Source organism: Vulpes lagopus, chromosome 10 (assembly GCF_018345385.1).
Source record: "Vulpes lagopus strain Blue_001 chromosome 10, ASM1834538v1, whole genome shotgun sequence".
NCBI classification, from domain to species: domain Eukaryota; kingdom Metazoa; phylum Chordata; class Mammalia; order Carnivora; family Canidae; genus Vulpes; species Vulpes lagopus.
This window is the reverse complement of record NC_054833.1, coordinates 56,939,226-56,964,793: the sequence shown is the minus strand read 5'-3', so window position 1 is coordinate 56,964,793 and position 25,568 is coordinate 56,939,226. Positions and strand designations below refer to the sequence as shown.

The 25,568-nt window shown below is 62.5% G+C and overlaps 2 protein-coding genes across 2 annotated transcripts; one reads left to right on the top strand and one right to left on the bottom strand.

Moving 5' to 3' along the window:
- Positions 1 to 714: 714 nt before the first annotated feature.
- SMTNL2 (smoothelin like 2) lies at positions 715 to 15,959 on the bottom strand. The gene is made up of 8 exons (XM_041772203.1): positions 15,473 to 15,959; positions 9,740 to 9,830; positions 9,059 to 9,316; positions 8,630 to 8,699; positions 7,557 to 7,721; positions 6,878 to 6,995; positions 6,505 to 6,656; positions 715 to 1,576 (listed from the first exon to the last, which is right to left on the bottom strand). The coding sequence occupies exons 1-8, from the start codon at positions 15,869 to 15,871 to the stop codon at positions 1,450 to 1,452; spliced, it is 1,380 nt and encodes a 459-aa protein (XP_041628137.1). The 5' UTR covers positions 15,872 to 15,959; the 3' UTR covers positions 715 to 1,449.
- LOC121500907 (collagen alpha-1(III) chain-like) lies at positions 15,870 to 25,568 on the top strand. The gene is made up of 5 exons (XM_041773007.1): positions 15,870 to 15,882; positions 15,914 to 16,258; positions 17,651 to 17,860; positions 19,659 to 19,791; positions 23,480 to 25,568. Exons 1-5 carry the CDS (start codon positions 15,870 to 15,872, stop codon positions 23,481 to 23,483), a joined length of 705 nt encoding a protein of 234 aa, XP_041628941.1. The 3' UTR covers positions 23,484 to 25,568.

Below are 25,568 nucleotides of genomic sequence, written 5' to 3'. Positions count from 1 at the left end.
TCCCCCCACAGACTCCCCCAGTCCCTCCTCTCTCCCCACATCCCTCCTTTCTCCCACACAGACCCCCCAATCCCTCGTCTCTCCCCAAAGACCCCATGTCCCTCCTCCCCCCCAGACCTCCATGTCCCTCATCTCCCCCAGACCCCCCACGTCCATCCTCTCCCCACACAGACCCATGTCCCTCTCCCCCCACAGACCACCCACGTCTCTCCTCTCTCCCCACAGACCCCCCCATGTCTCTCCTCCCCCCTCAGGCCTCAGTCTGAGGAGGCTCACAGGCACAGGTGTTGGGCACCCACTGTATGAGCTGAAGATATCTCAGCTCCTCACATGGAAATTCTAGACATTTGTTCCTAAAACCCAACCTGCGGGAGGAGCGTTCCTGAGGAAGCTAACTGCACTGCGTCACATACAGACGTTCTGCGAGAAGCCTAGCACCTACTGCCTCAAACAGGGTCCTGTTCAAACAGCTCCGAAGCACTCCTGGGTGGGCTTCCTCCCCCGCGGGACCTTGGCAGCGCACTGGGGGGGGGTCCCTGTTCATGTCCCCCCAGCAGGGACAAGGGAGCCTCTCCAGCTACTGTGCCAACATGACTTTCATCCTCCTGGGCAGTGATGGGGTGGGGGGGATTTAAGCAGATTTTCATTGGAAACGCAGGCAAAATCCCTTGTCCATGGGCCCCACATCCCCAAACAGAAATAACAAATGCAAAGTGAAGTTTGACACGTGTTTTTATGTACAAACAGTCAACAGTACAGATGCAGTTACCTCCTATTAATATCTGCAGCAAATCCCCTAAAAAACATGAATGGAAACTACTCCTGTGCACAAAGGGCCCCATCCTTCCCTAATCACATTAACCTCGGGAGGAGCCTGTTCTCAGCCCAACCCTCGTGGGGCCTCCCAGGAAGGATGGGGCACTTGGGGACCAGGTGGCACCCCCCACCCCCCAGAGAGCGGGGGTGACTTGGGAGCATGTGTTGCCTAGGCCCCGGCGAAGCTTCTTCCCTAGATGTGGTCTTGTCAGGCTGTCGCAGGGGCGTCCTCCCCGCTGCAGGGCCGAGGCCCAGAGCAGGAGAAGAGGGCCTAGGAGCACATGCGGACGAACGGACGAATGGAAGGAACCCTGGGTATTCTGACAAAACACACCTGGTCACAACGCAACCCCAGGAAGCCAATGTACCAAGTTCGGCAGCAGGAAAACAGACCTCACATTCCAGGATTCACAGGCAAGCCTTTTACGGGAAGGGACATAAGCACTTAGCACCCACTGCACCAGCTGGCTCTCCCTATCCCTCGGGCCCGGCCACCGCCCATGTGGAGCACAGCGCGCAGCGCCCGCATCACACAACACAGCAGGCGGACGGCACGCCTTGCACCCCAAGCCAGCCACCGAGCTCAGGGAGCTCCTCCTGGGCTCGGCCCTGGCAACACAGGCCCCACAGGCTTCATTCAAAGCGACGCAGGTGGTTGTACAGCGACTGGACGTAGGTGAAGACACACATGGGGTCTGGCTTGCGGCCCATCAGCATCATGTCCTCCACCTCGATGAGGCGCTCACAACTGGCCAGATTCCTACAACACAGAAGCCCCATCAGGACGTCAGGACAAGGGTACTGGCCACACCAGAAGCCCTACAACACCCCCTCCCCCAGGGTGGGGCCTCCCATGACCCCAGGAGACCTTGGGGGTCAGTGCTGCCCAGACCCCCACACCCAGAAACCCCCTAGTCGGTTTATGTCATCCCTGAAAAGCACCTCCTGTTCCAAGTTCCAGTGGAATTAACTTTCATTTCTGTTAGTCCAAATTTTACTAGCGACATTTTACGGCAAGAATGAAACATCACCAAAACATTCATTGTGTGTCAGCGGCAGTGTGAGGAAAAATGAGCGTGAGCTACAAAATGTAGAGTAAATGAAGAAATAAATTCACCCCAGTGACACATAAACAGTGTTTTAGACCCTTTATGAGACCCACACACAGAGACTCTTCACGGTGACAAGACACACACCTGTGCACGTACTTTCTACCCCAAGATCTTCCCCCAATGCTTGTCTCCCCCCCAACCCTGCTCCCTCAGTGCAGGGCATGAACCGCTCACCTGATCTCGCCAACCGCTGGTGGGTCACCAGGGCCACGGTAGGAAGCTGCCCGCCCCCCTCCCACCCAGGCCCCAAGACGTGTGCTCTGGGAACCACGGGTCTAGCCTTCAGCCCTGGCATAGATGCCGCGATGGCTGGGCACTCTCTGGTGGTTTCCCCACCATCCCAGCTCCCGCGGCAGCGCCCACAGTGACAGGAGAGGACAGCGGGTGTCCTTCCCCACTCCACAGCAGAATACACCTCTGGGGTCCCGAGGTCCCTACGCCTCCCCTGTGACCAAGTGCATGGACTGTCGGGGTTCACAACCTGACCCCAGCCTCACGGACGTTGGGCGAGAATGACACGTGACTGCTCCTGGTATCTGTCCTGCTGCAGGAACCGTGCGGTGCGGGGCAGAGGGGGCCAGAGGGGTCTCCATGCATGCGGACCGCAGGGTGGTTGCCATTTCCATCACCGGGCCCCGACTTAAAGAGCAAGCACGTGGACGGGGAAGGTCGGACTTCAGAACCTAAGCTGGTTCAGAGGTAAGTCTGCTGCTCAGTCCACGTCCTCGGCACAGTCAGACCCCAGCTGTGCCCCCACAGGCTGGGGCGATGGCTGTGCTCGGAGGAGCTCACACCCAGTTCTGGTGGGTCCCTCGCGCTCCCAGGCCCTGAACACTGGCCAGCCCCCAGACCCCTCTACCAGAAACCCAGCATCACAGCCACATGCACACCAGGTCCCGGCCCACTACCACCTGCCCGTTGGTCTGGAGCCGGTCCTATGAGGGAACCCAGGGGCCCCGTGAGGTCACCGGGGGGCTTGATCTCATGCAGGGCGCCCCCAGCGGCCCAGGCTGGGGACCCCTGTGCCTTGTTGCGGGGGAAGGGTTGCCAATTCATGTCCTGGGACCTGCAGGCACCTGCCCAGCTATTGTTCAGCACCCGCTGTGCTCTTTGCCCGCCCACCTGCCCGCCAGCCCAGGGCTGCCTCATGGGATCCCAGGCCATGTGAGCTGACCCCACATGTGTGCCAGGCCATCCTCCCTCCCAAGCTAAGTGAGAGTCATGTCATTACAGCCCCAGCGTCAGCCTGGGAAGAGGCTGGAGAGCTGGCCTCCAAACCTGGGGAGGAAGCACCAGTGCTATGGGCAGCTCTGCGTCCTCTCCCCACGGGCAAGGGGCCGGTGTCTCCTGACGTCACAGAAGCTCCCCTCTCATTCCTTGGGCTCCTGAGTGTCTGGCCCCTCAAGTCTGTTCTCAGCTCGTGTTTCCCTATCTCTGGTGCTAGAAGCGAATCCTCGGGGAATCTTCCTGTCACGTCTTTCCCCAAAGCTACTCTGCTCTGGTTTCCTCACTGAGCCTCTAGGGGCACCTGGGACTCTCCGTGCTGCCTGTCATGTCTCCCCGGCCACCTCTCCACCATCTCACCCCAGGGCGCCCAGGGTTGCAGGCAGCTCCCGCCTGCACGTTTGGCTCCACCCACTGGCACCCCTGCCTTCACCACCAGGGTGGCCTCCTGGTTGCCACTTCATTGCCACCCTGTTGGGAAGCCACCGCCAAACAGGCCTGGCCCCGGCCCCACCCACCCCCCTCATCCCCCCAGCCCCCCAGCCACAAGGGCACCGGCAGGATTCCCAGAAGCCGCACACACAGGCTAAAGGACATTCTAGAATCACAATGCAAGGGAAGGAAGGTGACCTTCCACAGTGACTTCTGTAAAACTCTGCGAGTCTCGAAAATAGTGGAGGCCCCTTCTCCCTCTTTAAAATGTTGAGCATCACCGACCTAGACTGCGGCCTCCCACGTACGCTCGACTCCCTAATCCCCGATGGTGCTCATAAGAGCAAGGCAGCTTAACCAAGGCCGTCGCCGCAGGGAGTGGGCACCTCGGCCGCCACAGGGACCCTGACTAACACCCGCCCGCCGCCGGTTTTAAACGAACTCCCTGAGCCCGGCCTGGCCCGGGGGGACGAGGGCTCCAGAGGGCTCGGGAGGGCTCCGGCCCAGCGCCCAGCGCCGAGACCAGTCCATCCACACGGGGCTGGCTGAGGGGCCGCGGGGGAGGGGCTTGAGGGGTTATTTTTACTCCTGTAAAAGCCACTGCGCCCGCGGATGCCAGGTCGGGCTGCGGCCTCCCGGCTGGTTTCACACGCAGACACATGAGCACCACAAATAGCCTGAAGCCCCTTCTGCCGGGCGTAACCCGAGAGCAGGGCACATTCCCCACAGGGCAAGCGGGAGCCTCGGCACTCGAGCACCCAGGGGACCAGAGACGGCAGGGAGCAGCTGCAGAGGGTGGCCCCACGCACCCACCCAGCCCCCTTCGTAAGAAGGCTTGTCTTCCCGCTTTCCAAGCCCGGGGGACACCCATCTGGGCTGCGGGTTCACCATCCTGTCAACCCTGCATCACTCACACAGACCGGGCCTCAGGAACCCTTGGGGCGGTGGTTAGGGGGAGAAGGGGCAGTAGCCACCGTGTCCACAGCCTGGATGGGGTAGGGTGGCCGGCTGACACGTCTCTGCACTTCTTGGCCCTGCCCACACACTCTCTCCCCAACATGAGCTGACTCCATGTTTCAGGGGCCTGTCCACCCTCTTGTCCGCAGGCTGTGACCCCCGAGAGTCCAGGCCCTCTCGCCACCGGCCCTGCCCCCTGCACAGCCCCACATGTCTACTGGTCCACCAAGGATGCTCTACCCAGAACAAACACCCAGCACCCCTCCAGCAAGCAACCCTGTGTCTGCATCCCCCTCCGAGCAGCCGCCGTCCTCCGGGGATGGCCTCAGGGCCCTGTGAGGTCACCTCCCACAAGCGCCCAGGGGAAGCCACTCCTGCCCACACAGGGTGTCCCCGGGCACCCGCCCTGCAGCCCCTCAAGGCGGGAGAGAAGCCAGAGCAGACCCTCAGGGGCAGGCACAATGTTTCCCCTCCCCAGCCCAGGGACACTGGGCCAGGTCTTGGCCCCCTATCAGCCTGGGGTAGTGGGGAAGCTGAAGATCGCCCCCAGGGCCAAGCATAGAAGGCACATGTGCCCCAAACCTGGAGGCTCCGGGAGCTCAACCCTTGTCCTGGGAAAGCACAGCCAAAGATGGCTCTAGAAGGCTCCCGCTGCCTGCAAGCAGGGGGGCGGGGTGCTCCCCATGATGTAGGACGCAGGGACAACCACCACCCCGGTGGCCCTGCTCCTCACCTGGCCCACCCCAGGCCAGGCCATGGCACCCAGAACTCCAGGCGCGGCCTCACCAGCCGGGATGCACCCCAGGGGCCTGCACCAGCGCCCCGGGCCTGCACACTCATGGCACTGCCATCTCTGGGCTCCTGGCAATCGGGCCTACCCCTGCAAGCACCCCTCCCCAATGCCCAGCCGCCCCCTTGGCTCCACTTCCCCACCGTCTGGGTCCAGTTGCATAACAGGCTCCATCCAGAGCTGTTTCCGTGATTAGGGTAACAGCTAATCCCCCGCAGCCGAGAAGGATAAGGCTCCTAAAGTACACAGGGGCCCTGGTGACCCTGAGGGGGCCCGGTGTCTGGCATGTCCCCTGAGACCCCACCACAGGGGGAACACCCACGTGCCCACAGCGCAGCCAAGGAGCCCAGGGCCGGGGTCTCCATCCTGCGATGCTGCGGCTCCAGGAGGGTCTCCTTACCCTGCCCTGGCCTCTGGGTGTCCAGGCCTGCTGCAGGCCAACCCCCTGCTCGAGGCAAGGCAAGAACTGGGGGGCTTACATCACAGACACAGATTGTGTCTGGTGTAATCTGGCCCTGGGGCAGATTAATGTTTGGGCAGGAAACGGCTTCAGAGGCCTCCCTTCTGCTAACCTTCCCCCCCCCCCGCTTCATCCCCGCAGCCCTACGCGTCCTCCACACATTGTCTCCCGGCCCCCGCTCTCTGCAACCTGACAGCGTCCAGCCCACCAGGCCCATGAGAGGGCAGAGCCCTGGCCCCCCAGCTCCTCCCGTCAGCACCATGAGTTGGTGCGTCCACTGCCAGGCCTGCGAGCACAGCCCAATGCCAGGCAGGCCAGCCCAGGGGCTGAGGCTCCCCAAGTGCCAGGGGTCCCACAGTCGCCCCCCTCAATGTCCTCCTGACAAGCCAGGCTCAGGATGGCAGGCGATTTCCCATCAAATGCCAGAACAACACCTCCTTCCTGGGGAAGTTTTAAAAACATAGCCCTGAGAGCACAGGCCAGGCACCCTGGGAGACCCCAGCCCACCCCCACCCACCCACCCCAAGCCCATCAGGGGCTGGCCTCCCAGACCGCACCCCAGGGCTCAGGCAGGAGCTGCGAGTAGAGCATGTGTGGGCAACCCCTGCAGGCTCTGGTCACACCAGAGGGCCTCACACCCGCCTACTCCGTGCTCCCCGTGCTCCCCGTGCCCCCCCAGGGCCACTGCCGAGCACAGGGGTCACTGCACTCACTCAGCCGTGCTGAAGGCCAGCTCGAAGTTCTTTTGCCGCTGCGAGGGGCTCAGAGCACCATAGTCAAAGGCATCGGGAAAGAAGGAGTGCACCAGGGCGCAGAAGGCCATCCCATCGCTCCAGCTGGAGGAGAAGTTCTGCAGGTCCACATGCTTCAGGCGGGCAGGGGGCAATGCAGGGGATGAGCGGGGCGGGGGCATGGCTTCCCACACACAGCCCTTCCAGCCCTGCCACCCAGCCCCAGGCTGAGGCCCAGACGCTGCTCAGATGCAGATGCACCCATCCCCGGGTTCTGGAGCACCTGCTGTAAAGGCCAGCCCCTGGGGCTGCAGCCCGCCCACCCCAGCCAGGAGGGGGCCCAGGCCAGGCCCACCTGGTAGCCCACAGTCTTCTTGCGGCACCACTCGAGCAGGAGCTGCTTGATGCTGCTGGCACTGGCCACGCCGAAGCTCTGTGAGCGCTTCAGCTTGGCCCGCACCTCACCTCTCCCCCTGTACAAAGAGCGCAGGCCAGAGTGGGGAGGCCGTAGGGGGCCGCCAGCAGCCACTCTGTCCTCCCAGAGGTCCCCGGGGCCCCTGGACGACGTGTGGGCACATGGCCTCCCCCCACCATACGGGGCAAGACTGCCCTCCCCCCAGCCAGGGATTGGGGGTCACCAGGTCATCCTGGGACACAGGACTTGAGCCTGCCCCCTGCTCCTCTGACCCTCTGTCCTAGCCACCCCCAGGGAGGGCCTCCTCATGCCCCAGGACATCCCCGAACCCCAAGATTAGGCGGTGTGGCTCAGCAGGCACATGCCGAGGTCACCTCCCTTGGTGAGGGGAGGAAGCCAGGAGTGGGGGGTGTACTTGCCACACAAAGTAGGGCCCCACCCTGCACACAGCACTGGGTACCCATGCCAACAACAGCACACAGCTCCCCCCAGGAACCCAACCCTCGACCCCTATGGTCTCTCCGGGCCGCCCAGACACCAAGGGGTGTCTCTAACGGGGCAGGACAGGGCCTCCTACCTCCCCATCCCCGTGACTCCCACCCGGCAGGGGTGTCCCTACTTGCCAGCTGTGTCCTGCTCCCACTTCTCAAACAGTGCCTTCCGGGCCTGCGTTCCCGAAGTGCGGGGCAGCGTCTGCGACCTTACCAGCTCCCGGCGCCGGGACTGCAAGGTGGCCGGCGGTGGGGGCGAGGGGGGTGACTGGGGTAGCATGGCCTGCGGTGGGCTGAGGAGAGAACCGTGTGTCAAGAGCAGCCTGGCCACACACAGGTCCAGGGTCCCTCCTGTGGAGTGATGGGGTAGGGGGCCTGCAGCAGAAACACAGGAGGCTCTGCCCGCCACCCTTTGGAGGTGCCCCAACCTGTGGAGCTGGTTCTCTGGCAGCATCAGTCCAGAGTGGAGGCCAGCCCACGACAGGGAGGGACAGCAGTCCCATAATCACCCCTTGGCAGGTGCCAACTCCTAGGGTGGGGGTGGGGGTCCTCCCAGGGCAGAAGGTGACCCCAAGCCAGCCCCAGGCCCCCCTCCGCCCCCACTGGACAAGACCCCTTTTGTTTCCTCCTCAACAATCTGCCAGAAAGTCACAATTTTCCTTTCTCATGACAAAAGGAGCCCAGCCAGTCCCCTGCCTCCTCACCAGCTCCTCTTTGTGCAGCTGGCCTGGGGGCACAGGGACAGCTGCCATCGGGAGGGGCCTTTCCAGGTGCCTCGTCCCTCCCTCATCCTTCTCCTCCCCCTTTCCCCCTAGAAAGCACCCAGCTGAGGGAGCCCAGCCCACGGATGAGGACAGCCTCCCACTGCCTGTCCTCTGGGGGGTCAGGGACACGGCCTCCTGTCCTCCCACAGCCCTGATGGGAGGAGGAGTCCTCCATGGCCACATTTCTCCACATGACACCATCAGAGGATGCCGCCCCCCTCCCCACGTAGCCTCCCAGCCCTAATCTGGCCCCACAGCCCTACGACCCTGTGACCCTGCAGCCCTATGACCCCATCACCTGTGGCCCTATGACCCTGTGACACTGTGGCCCTACAGCCCCACACCCTGGCCCTGGAGCTCTGGGTCAGCTCAGAAGGCACCTGCTAGTGGCCTGAGAACCTGAGGCCATCCCCACAAGCATCCTCACCCTGACCCACCTGTTGCTGTTCCTGCCAGCAGACGCTGCCCCATAGCTAGAACTCGAGCACGGGTCTGGGGGGTTCTTCTCTATGGGACAAGCAGAAAGGGAAGTAGCCCCAGCAGCCATCCTCCCTTCCCTGACCCAGACAGGCGGGTGCCCTGGGCTTAGCCATGGCCCATGGTCAGGGGAGGAGCACAGAGAGAACAGGTCCCATCTGTGCTCCCCATCTCAGAGAGCGCGGCCCCAGCCCTGAGCTGGGGACCTACATGGTATCCCCAGAGCCCAGGAGCATCACCAGGGCACAGGCCGTGGACAGCCACAATGGGGCTGCAGGGCTCCAGCTCTTTGGGGTTTGGTGCCACCCCCCCACCATGTGCCCTGCCTGCCCTCCCACCTGGATGCAGGGTTGTCCCCAGGTCCCCAGGTCACACTCTCCTGCTCCTACCGCTGAGTGCCGCAGTCCAGGCAGTGGTGGCCTCACTGGGGCTCAGGCTGAGGGCCCCCAGGACAGCGGCAGACGTGGGCGACAGAGCCGCGGCTGAGGTCTCCCCTGAGAACTTCTCAGGCATCCGAGTGGTGGCCGTGACAGGCTGATGAGGCAGTCCCAAGGAGAGGCTCACGGGGCGAGGCCAGGGGGGCTCTGGTGCTGGGAAGGTTTGGGCAGCCTCGGCAGGTCCATCGCCCACACCTGGAGCATGTGACCCTGGGGGGCGGTGCAGGTCAGCCACAGCATAGGGCCTCAGAGCTCCCCAGCAGGATGCTAGCCTCCCGACCCCCCTCCCACCTCCTCCAAGAAAGCCTCCCAGGTCTCCCTCCCTGGGGACACCTCAACGCTCCACCCAGAGTCCAGGTCTGGCCCCAGCCGTCTCTTGGTCAGCTCAGGACACCCTAGCTGGCCTGTTGTCTGCTCCATGCGACAGGCTGCCTAGACCACTCCTCAGGCCCTGTTCGTTTCTCCAGCGACAGAGAAGCTCACTGCCTCCCAGGAGCTTCCATCTTCCTCTGTGTTTAAAAAGTTCTTCCACTCTTCGGGGCAGCCCCTCTGACTGCTGCAGTCCAGGGTCAGGTGCTCTCTGGTCATGGACGCAAGCCCCCAAGCCACCCCTCCCAGGCCACGGGCCCCTACCTGCTCCTGGCTGGTGCCCATTCTCGATGATGCCAGGGTCCGAGGCCTTCCTGGCATCCGCCTCACCGGCTTCATCCTGGAAATCCACACTCTGCGGAGACACCGCCACCAAGGGGGCTGTCAGGCAGGCCAGCTGCCCACCCTCAAAGTCATCATCTAAAGCCTGTCCTTGCCCGGGCAGGGGGTGGGGGCAAACACACTCCAGTTTGAGAAGCAGCCCCCGGAAGACACAGAAACAGGCCCAGGCCACATGGCAAGCCCCGCTGCTGACCTCTGGGACCCCACAAACCTGCCCCAAAGTGCCGGACACCAAAGGTCAGGACCAAGGGCTCCGAGGTGCCACGTGCAGAGTGGCCTGGCCCCCTCCCAGACCTCTTCCCAGCTGGGGGAGCCTGGCCCCTTGGTCCCAGTCGGCGGGCAGCTCGGGCCCTGGTCATAGCCGGCGGGCAGCTCTGCCACCTTCATGGGGGCTGCCCAGGCAGAATCAGAAGGGGTCTATGCTGACCTCGGGCACCAAAGACCTTTCATGGGACCCAGGGTCACGTGTCAGCCTGGAGTCTGAGGGCTGCCTGGCTCCCGGGGGCCCCTCTGTCATCTTCTCTGCGTCACAGCAGAGCCAACACCCCCAGCCCCCGGCCCAGCCAGTGTCCTGGTCGCACCACCAACCCCTGTGCTGCTTCTCGGGGGAGGATCATGCCCTGTGTGGGCCCATTTCTCCGTCGGAGGCAAGGCAGCTACAGAAGTCCCATCCGGGCCTCTAGCAGGGGTCAGGCCCTTTTTCTGGGCTGTTCCACATAAACCAGCTCACTGGGAGGATGGAACCAGGGCCCAGGGAAGGGATAGTCTCCTCCGCAGGGGCCTGGCCACTCACTGCAAGGGAAGTGAGAGGCAGGGGACATCTGCCCAGCAGAAAGGGGATGCGGGCTGACGGCCACTGGGGCTCTGCGAAGACGCTGGCCGTGTCCTTCCACAGACACGTCCAAGCAAGGCCCCCAGAGGAGTGACAAAGCCCATCCCGGACCCCAGGTGGCACAGCCCGTCCTGCGGGCACCCCTCTGCCAAGCCAGCCTGAGAGCCTATGCCTCCAAAAGACCTCCTCCAGCCCAGTGGGTCAGGGAGGCCTCCCAGAGGTGGCAGCACCCATGCCCAGTCTGCAGCCAGCCAGGGCGATGGGGATAGGAGCCTGTTCCCAGCACAGGGACTAATCTGTAGAAAGAGGCTTCAAAGCACAAAGCGTCCCAATCTGGTGGCCAGAGATGCACCACACAGCCCCCGGGGCCAGCCCACACGGGACACGGGGCATTGGCTGGGCCACACAGAGGGACGCAGAGCACTGGGGACGTAAGCAGACATGGAAAGAGGGCCGATGCCTACTGTAAGCCTGGGCTGTGGATCAGAGGGACACAAGGATGAAGGGGGGAGCGCTGGTTGGGAAATAAGGACGAGGTCTGACACACATGGCATGTGAGTTGTCCCCCTCACCAGGGACCTGAGGTCAAAGCACAGCTGGCTTATGGGCCTCACACTTGAGGAAGGAGGGAGAAGAGGCATCCTGGGTCCCGAGCACAGCAGAGGAAGAGCTGGCCAGGGGCTCACAGGCGGGACCCTGGACAAGGGGCGAGGCATCCACCCAGGAAGAGTGGCTAGAGGGGTGGGGAGATGTAAGGGGGGTATCAGGAGGGTGGGCGTGCCCACAAAGGCCTAGGGTCCAGGAAGGGGTCGTGATGAGCTCTGGACAGTGCCTGTTGAGTTTAAGAACTGAGTCAGAGGGTGGGGACCTGGGGGAGAAGCTGGGGTGAGCTTTAGCCATGGGGGGGGCCCAAGGGGCTCTTCCACATGGAACAGGTGGGGTCCCTGCAGAAGTGAGAAAGGACAGGACTCAGGAGGATGGGGGAGGGGGCCAGGCCCACTCACAGGCACAGCAGGGAAGGGGGTACCTGCCAGCACCCCAGGGCCACACGCTGGCTGGCTTCAAGCCAACTCAGAAAGAGAAGAAACAACCAGTCCACCCAGCGCCCACCCCCCCTCCTGCCAGCCCTGGGGTCTCCGTGTCCCCACCACCACCTGCCCTCGTCTGGTCCAACCGGTGCCACAGGTCCAGGGAGCAGCCGGGAGGGACAGGCTGCTGGTGAACCTGTTTCCCAGGAATGTGGGTCTGGGGGAGCCTAGGTGTCTGCCCCTGCACGTTGCAGGGCCCCCACCCGGTGACGTGGGGGCAGGGTGTTGACTGGCCAGATTCCCTCCCGTGGAGCGGCCAGACCGCAGCAGCTGGGGTGGGGGCTGAGACCAGATGCCCAGGGTCCCCTGCCCCTCGCTCATGGGGAGGCCTCTTCAGAGACCACCCCCGACCTCATCATCACACAGCCCAGCAGCATGACGGTGGGGGCAGCGGCACCTCGACTCACACAGCTAGCTAATGGAGCCTGTGTCCAAGGCGCCCAGGTCTCCCGCCCCAACCTGACAGTCTGCCCACAAGGTGCTCTGGCCTCCCAGAGAACAGGGGGACAGCCCAGCAGGAATGTGCCCCCCGGAGCCTGGGGCAGGCTGAACCCCACCCCCCCTGCACCTGTTGTGGCTGGATGAGGGGAAAGAGATGGGTGACAATGGGCAACCACCCCAGCAGGACCTCTGTACAGCCGGGGCGAGGGGCCCCTGTGTGCTGAGACAGGAGTCACCAGGGGCCTAGGGGTGGGGAAGTGGTCCCCGGGAGGCAGCTGGTGCACCCCAAGGTACCCCTCTGGGCTTTGTGTTCAGAGGAGCGAGCCCAGGCCTGGGAACACGGTGCAGGAGGTACAGGGTGAATGACTTTGGGGACTCGGGAAATACATCGCTCCTGCTGAAAAGGTCATACTGACTTAGTGGGGTGCAGGGACTTTCAGGGATTCCTCCTGCAGCCACAGCCCCCTTCTGACCATGGCCCCTCCACCCACGCTCACACTGGGTTCTCTAGACCTAGTACAAATGCGTCCCGAGGGCAGTGACCTCTCCTATTGCGTCTGGAGAGGAAGACTGATAAGGGAGTCTGGTTTCTCTCGCAGGCAGCCCGACTCCTGGCAGTGTCCCCAGGGCCTGCAGCGCCTCTGCCCGAGGACGCGGTGGCTCCAGATATGCCTGCCCAGGTGCCTGGCCCAGCCCAGCCTCAGGCTGCCGCTACACACGCTTGTGAACGGATCCGGCTGCTCTCGCTGTCACAAGCGCCTGGCCAGTCCAGCCCAACTGCTTCAGACGCAGAGAAACTGAGGCCCAACCCCAAGGCCTCACAGCAAAGGTGACAGGAGCAGCTCCTGCCTGCTCTAGGGACGCGGGCCTCCCACTCCACTGCCCTGCCCTCTCCGTCCTCCTGGCACTCCCCTCGCCGCACCTCTGTCTTCCCACCATCGTGCAAGGCCAAAGGTACATGTGCCCAAAAGCGGATAACTCCATCAACTCTCTCCCTCTACATTCAGGGGACGTTGGTACACTGAGCATGACCCACCCCCTACATTTGCACCCAGCACTTCGAGATAGCAGGAAGCAGAAAGTTCCCTAAATCTCACTGATGGCAGAGGGGCAGGGTAACAGCAGCCCTAACTGGACCCCGCAGACTCGGGCTAGCCCAGGGGCCTAGCCCGAAGTCGACCCCTGTCGGTGACCAAGCCCCCATCGCGGGTCACACCCCACGAGCAGGGACATGTACGTGGCTCCATGCGGCCCCGTCGACCACCAGAAACTGGTGGGAAGCCCATGTCCGCACTCCTGAGACGGGGGCTGCATGCAAAGTGGGGGCCCGCATGGCTGTCAGTTAAGGGGATGCTGACCCCCTGGATACCTGGGCCATCCTCCACCCACATGCTTCCCGCAGCCGCAGCCCGCTGTCCCACCAAGTCTCTGCCCCCGTGCCCTAAGAAGCCGTAGCGTTCCTGCGACCCAGCCGCTTCCTCCCGGAGGGCTGCCCTCCTGACCTCTAAGACAGGGCTCCCGCTGGGCTGCTGGGTACCTGACATCACCTCCACCCAAGGCTCCGGCCTCAACTTCTCCTTCTGTACAATTGCCCCGAAGACCTGGCCCACTTAGGGCTTTGGCTGCGGGCTCTGCCCTGGTACCTCCCCACCATCCAACCTCCACCAGATCCGAGCCTCCGACCACCCTGGGGCTGCCCCTCGTGCTCAGCATGACCCAACCACAACCCAGCACCTCCAGCAGCTCCCCGGTGGCCAGGCTCCTGCCTGCACCCAGACACCCCCTCACCTGGCTGATCCCTCCCCAGGCAGCCCCAGGTCTCCATCCACCCAGCCCCACCCCAGGTCAGACTGTCTTCTCTCCCAGGGCCCCTCATGTACCCCAGCCTGGGTCCAGCCACCCTGCACCCTGCCATCCGTCCTTGCGGGAGCTTGCAGGTGGCTACAAGGAGGACCCTGTTCCCCCTTGTCCAGCACCCTCACCCTCCCTCTCCACCCCATAACCAAGAGGACCAGCTCCCCTCAGGTGAGCATGGCCAATTCCCATGGAGATAGATGACTGGAGAGCCCCACGAATGAGCAAGTGTGTGCACATACATGTTTGTATACACATGACCCAGACATTATTCTTCTGAAACCTTGGGCAGCTGCTGCCACAAGCAGACAGGAGCACATGAACTCAACTTCAGAAACAGCTGATGACACAGTTTACCAGGCACGTGTGAGCTCACGGTGGTGACTTTACACCACAAACGCGTAGTGAGTTGTGTTCACAGGACAGAATTAAGCGTGTCTGTACATCCAGGACTTCACCCAGAGCACTGCCACCACCATGGGTTGAAGAATGTCTTGCCCCCGGGGTACCAAGTCCCCAGGTGGCCTTCACAATTCTCTCCCCTCCCCTCTCATTCAGTTTAGCTCTGTTGGGCCTGCACGCACGGCCCCCAGCCCACCTCCACCTGCGCCAGCAGCAGGAGACGAGGCTGGGACGCCCACTGGGAAGTGGCTCCTCCCTGGGGCCAGCTCCCACCCAGCATGGCCCCCTAGGGGCCGGAGCTCATCTGCTCCCCCTCCTCCTGGCCCCGTGAGGGACAGCCCAGCCCACTCAGGAGATCTGAACTGAGGGACTAAACGAAGGAGGGGCAGCAGGTGCAAATGAGTCACACCCAGACCCTGGAAACCCAACCCCAGAGCACATGCCTGAGCAGAGTGGAAAACCCCACCTAAGAGCCACTGCACACACCATGGAAACCTTCTCCCGGCCTCTCCAGGGGGCCCCAGGCTCAGGGTAGTGCCCTGTCCAGCCGGCCTCCCCCACCCCTGCGCGGGTACTGACCCCAGGAAGCTAGAGACTGCCATCTCTCCTGACCCCTGCTGGCTCCCCAACGCGGTCCCTGGACCACATAGTGTCTTCCTGGCAACCCCCTCTCTCTCACACGCAGGGGGTACTGAGTTCTCAATCTGGGTTAATTAATAACGAGAGCCGTCAGGCCTCAGTGAAGCGGGGGTGCAGGTGGGGCAGTCGGGGGCTGCTGACCATTCGGACTGGTCAGGGGCCCTGCCTCAGCGCCATGGGGACAAAGAGGAGAGGGAGACAGAACAGGACCTGGCTCCAGAGAAAGGAGGGGGCCCGGGACAGGTGCAGCGGGCGCCCCGGCCCTCTCCTGCTGCGGGTGGGGGCCGGACCCCCGCAGCCCCCAGCCCAGAAGACCCGACGAGGCTGGGAGCACGCACTGGAGGCGGAGGGGCGGCCCCGGGAGCGCAGCCCTCCCACATCCCCCCGCCCCAGGCTCACCTGGCCACGGCCGGACAGCGAGAAGGTGGCGTGGCTGGCGAAGCGCGCGGAGCCCAGGCGGGGCGCGCGGCCGGGGGCGGCGGGCGCGGCCGGGGGGCTGTGCGTGCCGGGCGAGCCTGCGGCGGGGGCCTGCCCGGTCCCCAAGCCCAGCGCCTCCACCTGCCGCGTCAAGCGCTCGAGCTGCGACTGCAGCCGCTGGTTGTCGCGCTGCAGCTCGGCCACCGTGCGCGCCAGCGGGCCGGCCAGGCGCAGCGCCTCGGCCACGCGCCTCTCCACGCCGCGCTGCAGCCCCTGCATGTCCTCGTGCAGCGCGCGCACCGCGCCCTCCAGCGCCGCCTCGTAGCGGCCCAGCGCCTCTCGCACGGTGCGCGCCTCCTCGGCGTCGGGGCCGGGCTCCATGGCCCCGCGGGGCACGCGGGCCGAGCGCGGGTCTGCGGGGAGAGGACACCAGCGCCGCCGCTGCTCCGGGCTGCGACTGGCCGCCCCCGGCTGGGCTCGCGGGAGGGGCGGAGGGAGGCGCGGGCGGCCCGGGACTGGGCGCCGCGCGGGGGCGGGGCCGCGGGGCGGAGCTGGGGAGCGCAGGCCGCCAAGGGGAGCGGCGGAGGCGTGGGTCGGCGAGCGCGGGCGCCGAGGTCCGCGGGGGCGCGGCCGCAGGGGGAGCTCCGGGTCCCAGAGCCCCCCACCCGAGCCCGGGGCTGCAGCGTGCGGCGGGAGCCGGGGGCGGTCGCCCCACCGGAAGAAGGCCTCGACCCCAAGCGGACTTTACTCTGGAGACCAGTAATGCGGGTATGCATCCCCTGGGGGCTCTCAGCCCAAGGACCGGTCCCGCTGGGGGGTGGGGGGGAGGGGGACGGGACTCCTCCACTGTTCAGGGAGCCCGACGGCAATAGCACTGCCCAGAACCGCCGCCCTCACTTTCGCCCTGTCCTCCTGGGGGTCCTTTACCGGGAATCTCTTGCACCTGTTTTTAAGCCCGAAGGGGGGGGAGACCCGTGTGAAGTCCCCTCGCAGCCCCACTCCGTAGCTCCATCTTTGTGTCCTTCTGGACAGTGATCAGAAGGGGCTCCAGGCTCCCCAAGGGGCCCCTGGCGGAGGATCTGGTAGGGGATCCTGGACAGTCTGAGGTCTGGCACCGAGGAAAACAGGGTGCCCCTAGAGCTGAATCTCCCAATCCTGGGATGAGTGAGCTTTGAGTAATGGGCCCTATACCTCCATCATCAGAGTCTCCGTCTGGAGACTCTGTATCCACCGGCCTGTAATCCCACCTCTATTCCCTCTCAACACTCCTTTCTTTCCTAAACCCAGATATCCCCTCTTCCAACCGCTCCCTTCCTGGCATGCCTCACAAAAGGGAAGAATGGAAACAACTGTTTCTTCAGGAGGACAGGATGATGAGCAAAGATACTGAGTTTCCCTATAATTATAATCTGTTTTAAAATAAAAATGGGAGGGGATCCCTGGGTGGCTCAGCGGTTTAGCGCCTGCCTTTGGCCCAGGGTGCCATCCTGGAGTACCGGAATCGAGTCCCACGTCGGGCTCCCCGGACGTGAGCTTCTCCCTCCTCCTGTGTCTCTGCCTCTCTCTCCATGTCTATCATGAAAAAAATAAATAAATAAATCTTAAAAAAAATAAAAATAAAAATGGGAACATCCAATCTTTTTCTCCCCAAACCTTTCCTTTTTTTTTTTTTCCCCCCAAACCTTTCCTGACTAGCCTTCTCCCTACCGGGCCAGGCCCACCCAAAGGAGGCCCAGTGGCTGGGCAGGCCCAGCTAGATGCCTGAGGGACAAGAGGTCCCGAAGGGCTTGTGTTTTCCAAGCACAGACCCCATGGACTGGCCCACACTGCCCCCAAGGAGCTGGATCAGCCCAACAGATGCTGAGCGCCCCCCCACCCCCACCGTGGAGACAGGAAGGAACGCTGGGTTACCTAATCAAAGGAGCCTTCCAGCAATTATTTCATAAGAAAGTCAAGTGCCAAAAGGTGTGCATGTTTCATGAGCATGAGTATGTGTGTGTGTGTGTGAGCGTGTATTACAAGTAGCCATCTACACGGGGTGAACCAAACTGCTCCCTGCACGCAGAGAGGCAGGGAGAGCCCCACGCTCTGCACGGCCGGGCAGGTCTGAGCACCTGGGCCCGAGGTTCAGAGACCCGGCCTCATTCCCGCCTTTTGCAGGACCCACGGGAGAACCACGCGGAGAAGTCCCAGGAGGCACTAGACAGCTGACCTCTGGCTCCCCGGCTCAAGTGCACCTGGGCCACCTGGCATGCACGGGGACCGAGTCCAGCCTTTTCTCTCATTCCCCGGAGGGCAGGCTGGCCGGATCTCAGGTGGTGGACGGTAGGAACCAGCTGCCCGGGGTCCACCCATCCTCTCTCACCTCGGGTGAGTCACCCGCGGTCCTGATCCACTACCAGGGAAGTATTTGGGCGGGACCCGGCTCCCTCTGCCGCGGAAGTGGGGCTCCCTGTGGGTTCCAGAAAGGCCACCCCCGGCGGCTCTCCGTCCGCAGTCGGACTCCTGAGTCAGTACAGCAGCTGGACATGAGCCCCGGGGAAGAGAGCTGTACCAGGAGCCTGAAGAGGAGGGGCGGGAGCCGGGAGAGACTGCAACGGGCGGGGACGGGGCCAGCGCGGGCTCTGAGCTGTAAGGGTCCGTCCTCCGGCTCCGCCCAGGCGCCGGCCCCCCCGCCCCGCCCCCGCCCCCGCCCCCGCCCCCGCCCGGCCCTGCTCCCCCCAGCTCCGCGCCCCTCGGGCTCCGCCCCCGCCTAGCTCCGCCCCAGCCCGTCTAAGCTCCGCCCCCACCTAGCTCCGCGCCCTCAGGCTCCGCCCCGCCCCGCCCCCAGGAGGCAGGCTCCGCCCCCCGCCCGTACCAGCCTGCGAGGGAGGCCCGCTAAGGGGGCTGCCACTCCCTCCACGTTCACCCGCCCTGATGTCCGTGGGCGGGGCAGGCCGACCTCCCACCAGGTCCGGGGGACTCTGATGCTGTCTCCAGTTCCTCCTCCGCTGGCTCTGACCCCTCCACTGCCTGCTGGGCGCTGCCTGGGCCCTTGCTCCAGGCTGGGAGAGGATGGGGGGGACACGTTGCCCACCCCCCACCCCTGGCCCCCCTTGCTTGTCCCTTCTCCAGATCAGATCCTTCCAGGCCAAAACCGTCAAGTCAGGGAAGTTAGTCACAGACCTGAGATGAGGAAACTGAGGCCCCAGGAGGAAGAGGGACCAGCCCCCAGCCACAAAGCCAGTCACACAAAGGCAGGATGAGAATCCAGGCCCCATCCCCAGCATGTTGGTCCAACTGTCACACTCAGTTGAGTCTGTGCAGTGGCTCCTGTCCCGGGCCAGTTGAGGCTACTCTCCCCTGGAATTAGAGGGCTCCAGCCATCCCCCCACCCCCTGCACACCCTCCCTGGGTAGAATCACCCACCCCCACAGCCCTGCCCACCATCTCCACTTGTCCACCGACTGCCCTCTCTCTAGACCCAGCAGTCTCCAGTCTTTGCCCTGAAGCTCCCACCCAGACTCCTCATTCCTGAGAACACAGGTCACATCAGGGTTACTGGGCGGGGAAAGGACACGAGGGATGGAGGAATGCTCAGACCTCCACACTCCCTGCTGCCTGGCTGGTGCCACATCACGCCCTGAACCCTGGGTCCAGGTGCATGGGTGCCGGGTACATGCACACTCCTCACAGGCAGGGGCTCTGTTCTGGCCACTCATCTGTCCCCTCACCTGGAATGGCACCTAGCTTTAGAAAGTGCTCAGGAAACCCTGGGTGATTAAATGCCTGGGAAACGGGCTCACTGGTTGGCCTCAGGGGCCAGGGACTGTAGCTGGGTAGACGCTGAGCAGAGGGAGGGAAGAGATGGTCGGGTCCCCGGGGGGGTGTGGGGTGCTGTTCGCTAAGCTGCATTGGAGGGTGCATTCGAGGAATGGCAAGACCTGGGGACCCAGGGGTGCCGCACACAGCTAATCCCCAGGTCACCAGGGACCCCTCCAAGCTCCTCTGCCAAGAAGGGCTCAATTGGAGGGGCATGGGCCTGGCCTGATTCATTATCTGTCAGGCCCGATGGCCCTGCCACACCGTCCACACCTCAGCTTGCAGGGCAGCAAACGGGCCTGGCAATCCCGCTCTGTGACCCCGGGGGTGGGGAGTGCGGTAAAGCAGCCACACCCCATGCCCCCAGGACCCCAGCTAACAAGGACTCTGAGACATGCACTCTGGGCCTCGCCACCACTCCTCCCCCGGATCCTGGACCCACGCTCGTCCTGGAAACCACTGCCTTGCTACGAGATCCACAGCAGTGGGGACATGAACTTGTATGTACCCTGTCCTGCCAGGTGGCTGGGCTCCGGGGTCACGGGGAGAGCCAGGCATGGAGGTGGGGCCCTGGTGGAGGCTGTGCCCTGTGGGGGGGAGGTGGAGGGGGGCATGTGCCAGCGGGAAACAGCCCCACTGAGGCTGACCCCGGAGCCCTGCAGAAACTCCCGACCCCCTGGTCACTCCCACCAAACCTCAGGCTTCATCATTCCATCCACAGGGGACACTCGCCCTAACGCACATAAGTGTGGGATGTTTGTCTTCTCCCCATGCATCTGAGGGCGTGTCTGTGCTTGCATCATGCTTGCGTGTACATCCATGTGGAGGAGTCACATGGGCGTTACAGAGTCTGTGGTACTTGCACATGTTCCTGCACATGCTCAATGTGTGTAGGGCACGTGTTCGTTTGCCGCACCTGTGTATGTCGGAGGGATCTCTATGCACCTGCTCGTGGGTGGTGAGCACATGTTAATACATGCGTGTGTGTGCCGGCAGGACATGTGCCAACCTATACATCGCAACATGTCCTGTGCCGCTGACACTACACACATGTGTGTCCGTGGGTGTTGTGTGTCCACACAGGCTTGCTGACATCTGAGTGTGTGTCACTATCTGTTCCTTGCACACGGCCTATGCCCCATTTCTGGCGGGCCCACGCATGCACTTGGCCCCCAGGGGCACGGAGCCTGGGCGCTGTGGGCTGCTCTGCTGGCTCCTGCCCATGAAGGGCTAAAGGGACCCTGGCTCTGAGCGGCTGGACACAGGGCAGAACTTACCCCCCTTGGGGAGCTATGTTGGGCCTCTGGCCCTGGGGAGGAGCTTCCCGCCGCCCACTGTGGGGGTCCAGGCTGGCATGGAACGACTGTGTGTCCTGGCGCAGAGTGGCTTGGCACCCTCAGAGCTGGGTGGGCGTGGAGACAGCCGCGTCCATCCCTGATATGGCCATCGGGCTCAAAGTATCCGTTTCCAGGAGCCTCGGCCCTAAGCCCCAGCCCCACAGCCTGGTAAGGTCTCCACCGGCTCCCCCGAGCCCTCTGCCTATGCCCTGGGAATGGCAGCTCTGAGGCAGGGGAGCAGGGCTCAGGTCTGGGAAGAGCCCACATCCTGCCCTGGCCTGTCCTGTGCCCCCGGGCTCTGGGGGTGGTGGTGTCAGGGGCAGCACAGCCCGGAGCCCCCACAGCCCGAATTCTGAGCCTCAGGCCTCCAGAAACCAGCCCAGTGACGGGACAAGGAGGGGGGCCCCTCCTTGCCCTGCTGACCCCCGCCATTCCAGCCCGGGGAACCCGGCCACCCACAGGGCCAGCAGTTGTCGTTGGTGCTCCTTCTGCCCTGTCCCTACCCCACCCCCACCCGGGGGCCTGCCCCCTCCAGCCCTGCTCAGCCTGCTACCCTCCCCCTCTGGGACTATTTATAGAGCCTGGGCTTGGAACTCCCGGGGACAGGAGCCAGAGGTCCAGGGCTCGGAGGCTCCTCACCTTCCTGCGCCCGTGGGCCGGGCAGTGTCTGCTTTCAGCCCAGGAAAGGCCCCATCCCAGGCACTGAGGGTGCAGGGAGGCCAAGCTTGTGGGGGTGCTGCCAGGCCCTCAAAAGCATCCCAGGGCCTAACGGGGGCTGAGTGTTCACGGGAGGCATCGGGGCCTGCCCACATCTCCTCGCCACCCCACTGCAAGCTCCAGAGGCACCCTCCCTCTAACCCACCCCCCCCCCACTGCCTCAGGGTGCCATTCACGGCTCTTCGCCAAATGCGCAAAACCCACTTCTGCACGCAGGCCTGCCCTCGTCCCTCCACCTGAAGCATCCCTTCCACTAGCCCTTTTCCAGCAGACTCCCACCCATCCTTCATTCTTCAGGTCTTCAGAGCCTATCTGAAATGCCGCCTCCTCTGGGAAGCCCACCCTGATGAGGGCTCTCCCACTCACCTCCCCTCCCCGCCTTGTCGTGCCCTTTGGAATACATCTCTTTTTCCCGTCCTGTCTCCATCCTCCAACAGGCAACTTATGTGTGTCTTGTGTAGTGATTCCTGTTTGGGGTGTAGGGCTGGGGGCTCCTGAAAGGGCAGGACCCTGCCTTGTTCATCCTCCTGCCCCCCGCAGTCATGAATGAAGGGGTTGGAGCTGGACAGAGGGGCACACAGGCCAGTGACTGGACAGAAGTGGACAGAACGGGGGACAGAATGGAGGCTAGAAAGACCCCTCCTGTGTGCCCTGAGCCCTGAGCAATAGCCCGGCGTCCCTGGGGTGGGAAGGCAGCAGGGGCAGCCCAGGCCAGTTCTCAGTGACACGGCTGGGCCCTGGGCAGCAGCCAGATCGGTTACCCTCATTCTTTCCAGATCAAAGTTCCCCCAGGGAACATCCTGGAACCTGACACTGGTGCAGGGGCTGAGCCAGCTGGCCATGTTCAGAAGGAGGGCGCAGAGCAGCAGGGCACCTGTCCCCAGCCCCAGGGAGGCCAGGCCACAGCCCAGGGAGGGGCAGACACGCACGCGCACCTGCTCCAGCCCCAGCCCCAGCCTCCCAGAGGGTCCCAGGACTCCAGGCCCCCAAGGTCTCCAGCCCCCCAGGACTCCAGGCCCCCAAGGTCTCCAGCCCCCCAGGACTCCAGGCCCCCAGGGTCTTCAGGCCCCCAAGGTCTCCAGGCCCTCAGGACTCCAGGCCCCCAGGGTCTCCAGTCCCCCAGGTCTCCAGGACTCCAGGCCCCTAGGACTCCAGGCCCCCAGGGCCCTGTGACCTCTTGCTTATCCCAGAGGTTCCCACTGCAGACACCCACCTCCCAGGCGCACCCTCCCCTCAGCCCTCATGTCTCTGTGTTTCCGGAACAAGGGGCAACTGCAGGGTGGGAGAGCTGTGAGCCATGGCTTCTGGGGTCGAGTGGTTTCCACGTTACTCCCCATCATCCGGTGACAAGGGGAGGGGGCAGAGCCGTGTCTGCTGCCTCCTGGCCTCTGGGACCCTCAAGCTGCTACGTGTGAGGCACAGGGAGGAGGCGGGCAGAGCTGGCCTAGGGCAGGAGGTCAGGGCCAAGCCCCTTAGCCTGCTCCCGTGTCCTCTATCCTCCATCACTGTGGAATGTCCTGCCACAGTCAATGTGTGGTTCACACCCCCCCACCTGCAAGCGCATGCTCACACATGCTCTCTCACACATGTATGTGCACAGTGCTCTCACACGTACATAAGCACATGCATGCACACACACTCACATGCATGCATACTCTCACATGCATGCACATTCTCGCATGCACACAAATGCACAGTGCTCTCACACATGTGCACATAAACACATGCACACGCTTTCACATGCATGCACACAGACACACGTGCACAATGCTGTCACACATGTGTACATTGACACACATACATGCACACGTGCACACATGCCCACACAAGTGCACACACATGCACTCTTGCACGCTCATGCTAAGGAGTGGCTAAGAGCACAGCTCTCTGAATCTCACTCATGGCTCACTACCCTTTGTACCTCAGTTTTCTTGTCTGTAAAATGGCAATTATATCAACAGTACCTGTGGCCTAGGATTGTTACGAGTCATAAACTAGTACACATGTGTAATATCAGGCACTCAGTGAGCACTCATATAGGAGCTAAATTAAACCAGCAAAAACACATCCAGTCTCCAAACTTGAGTCTCAATAAATATGACAACGTGAGTCTACCTTTCTCTTTCTGCTCTAGGTGAGCCGGCCTCCTCACCACCAGGTCCAAACAGTGATGTGAGTAGCTGTGGGTCAAGTCCAGCAGTGGCATGCAGTTCCAGGCGTGCATAACAACCTTCAGGTAATAGATGGTCCATCTCATGCAGAGACGTCACCTTGCTTGAAACCCTCAGCTCCGGAGCCGAGACATGCGATCTTCAAAAATTAGTAATATGAGAGGATATGTTTGTAGACAAGAAACGGAGAACAGTCCTTCAAAGAAAGAGGACACCAGGCAGAGGCTGGCAGTGTAGGAGTGCTGGGAGGAGATTGGGGCCAGGCGTGCAGGCACTAGGGCTGAGCCAAAGCCCAGCATGTCCACCCTCAGGGCCGTGGTGAGTGGCAAAGCCACACGCCCGTGGTTGGGCCTCAGCAGAGCCACCAGGCTCAGAGGGACTGTCCCAGAGATGCGACGCTCCTGTCAAGTGCAGGCCACAGCACACACGTCTTAGAAGACCGCGGTTGGGAGCCTGGCCAGATGCAGACCGAGCAGAGACCATGGGCAGGTGGCCCTGGGTTTTGCAGAACCTCCGGAAAACCTCATAAGCAGGGACCACAGAGCACTGGTGAGGCAAACAAATCTAGGGGATATAAGGGCTGCTCACTGAGAAACTGGAGTCTTAGAGCAATTTGGAGAGCACTTTATTTTTTTTAAGATTTTCTTTATTGGAGAGACAGAGAGAGCACAGAAGGAGGAGCAGAGGGAGAGGAAGACACAGGCTCCCCAAGGAGCAGGGAGCCCCACGTGGGGTGAGATCCCAGCTCAGCGTCAAAGAGCAAGAAGAAACAACCCGATTCTGACAACAGGAAGCAAGAGTGTGACGTCCGGGGTGTGCAGTGTGACACCACCACTAGAGCACTGTTTCCAAAGGTGAGGCCGTGCACACAGCAGTGCTGACCGAATAGCACTGGCAAGCAGGCTGTGTTTTCAGGCATCACCTAAGGGGAAAACAAACGTGGGAACTGGGAGGGAGCAGCACGCAGGCGAGGGTCCCAGCCGCGGTCACCCGAGCATGGGGCTCCTGCCCAGGCGGTGCCAGAGGGGGACCAGATGGCCTTGTCTGCGGGAAAGCTGCGATTTTCAAGACGGCCAGCCCTGACCACCCCCATCCCTCCAGCCCCTGCAGGCCCCCCACTCACTCTCATCACTCCCCTGGTCCCATTCGTCCTTCTAAGTGCTTCCCAGCCCTGCCTGTGACCTCCACCCCACCCAGCAGAATCTCTCAGCCACCCCTGCTCCAGGCCCCATGATTCGGTCAAATCTCTGCGGGTCAGGAGCTGTTTTCCCTCCGCACTTGTAAAAGTTGGGAATTGAGATAGACAAAGCCTGCGATGTTTAAACAGATGTGACAGGATACGAGAATAGGATTGGTCTTGGCCCCGTGCTAAGGCCCAGGATAGTGGGTGCCAGGGACTCCCACACACCCACTGGCACGAGGGCAGCCCACCGAAGCTGGATCCCCATGGAGGTGCTTGAAAACCAGGTTCTTGACCCTGAGCTGACCCTCCGCCCCACCCCTTGGGCTTACAAGAGAGGTTGAAGAGGCTGTAGAGGCGTTAGGAAGAATTAGAGATGAGTCCTTGTGAGTCCCACCCCAGCAGAGGGGACTGGATGCAGGTATGCTTGGCCCTCGCCCTCATCCCGGGAAGCAGTTTCACTGGGATCATGGGGAAAGTCAGGAAATTATTCCAGGAGTGGGAGAAAATGGAGAGAACTGGAAGATTGGTGTCCGGCTCATGCCTCAGTCATCCAAGGAGGAGGACGTCCTATCCTGCCCTCCAAGGATTATAGGCCTCAGGCCCTGCCCTCCTTTTTTTTTTTTTTTTTAAAATAGTTTCGATTTAATTCACTTTATTCAGAAATTAAACCTGTTTAATTAGGTTCACTACTCTGCCAGAGTATCTGCTGGTTTAGTATCCTTAAAAAATATATATCATACGTGTAGGTAACTCATAGTCTTAAAGTATACTTATTAGAATACTGCATTATTCAAACCAAAACCTATTTTAACAACATGTTTATAATTAAAAGCAGCCAATGAAATGAAATTCCAAGTTATGACAAGGGA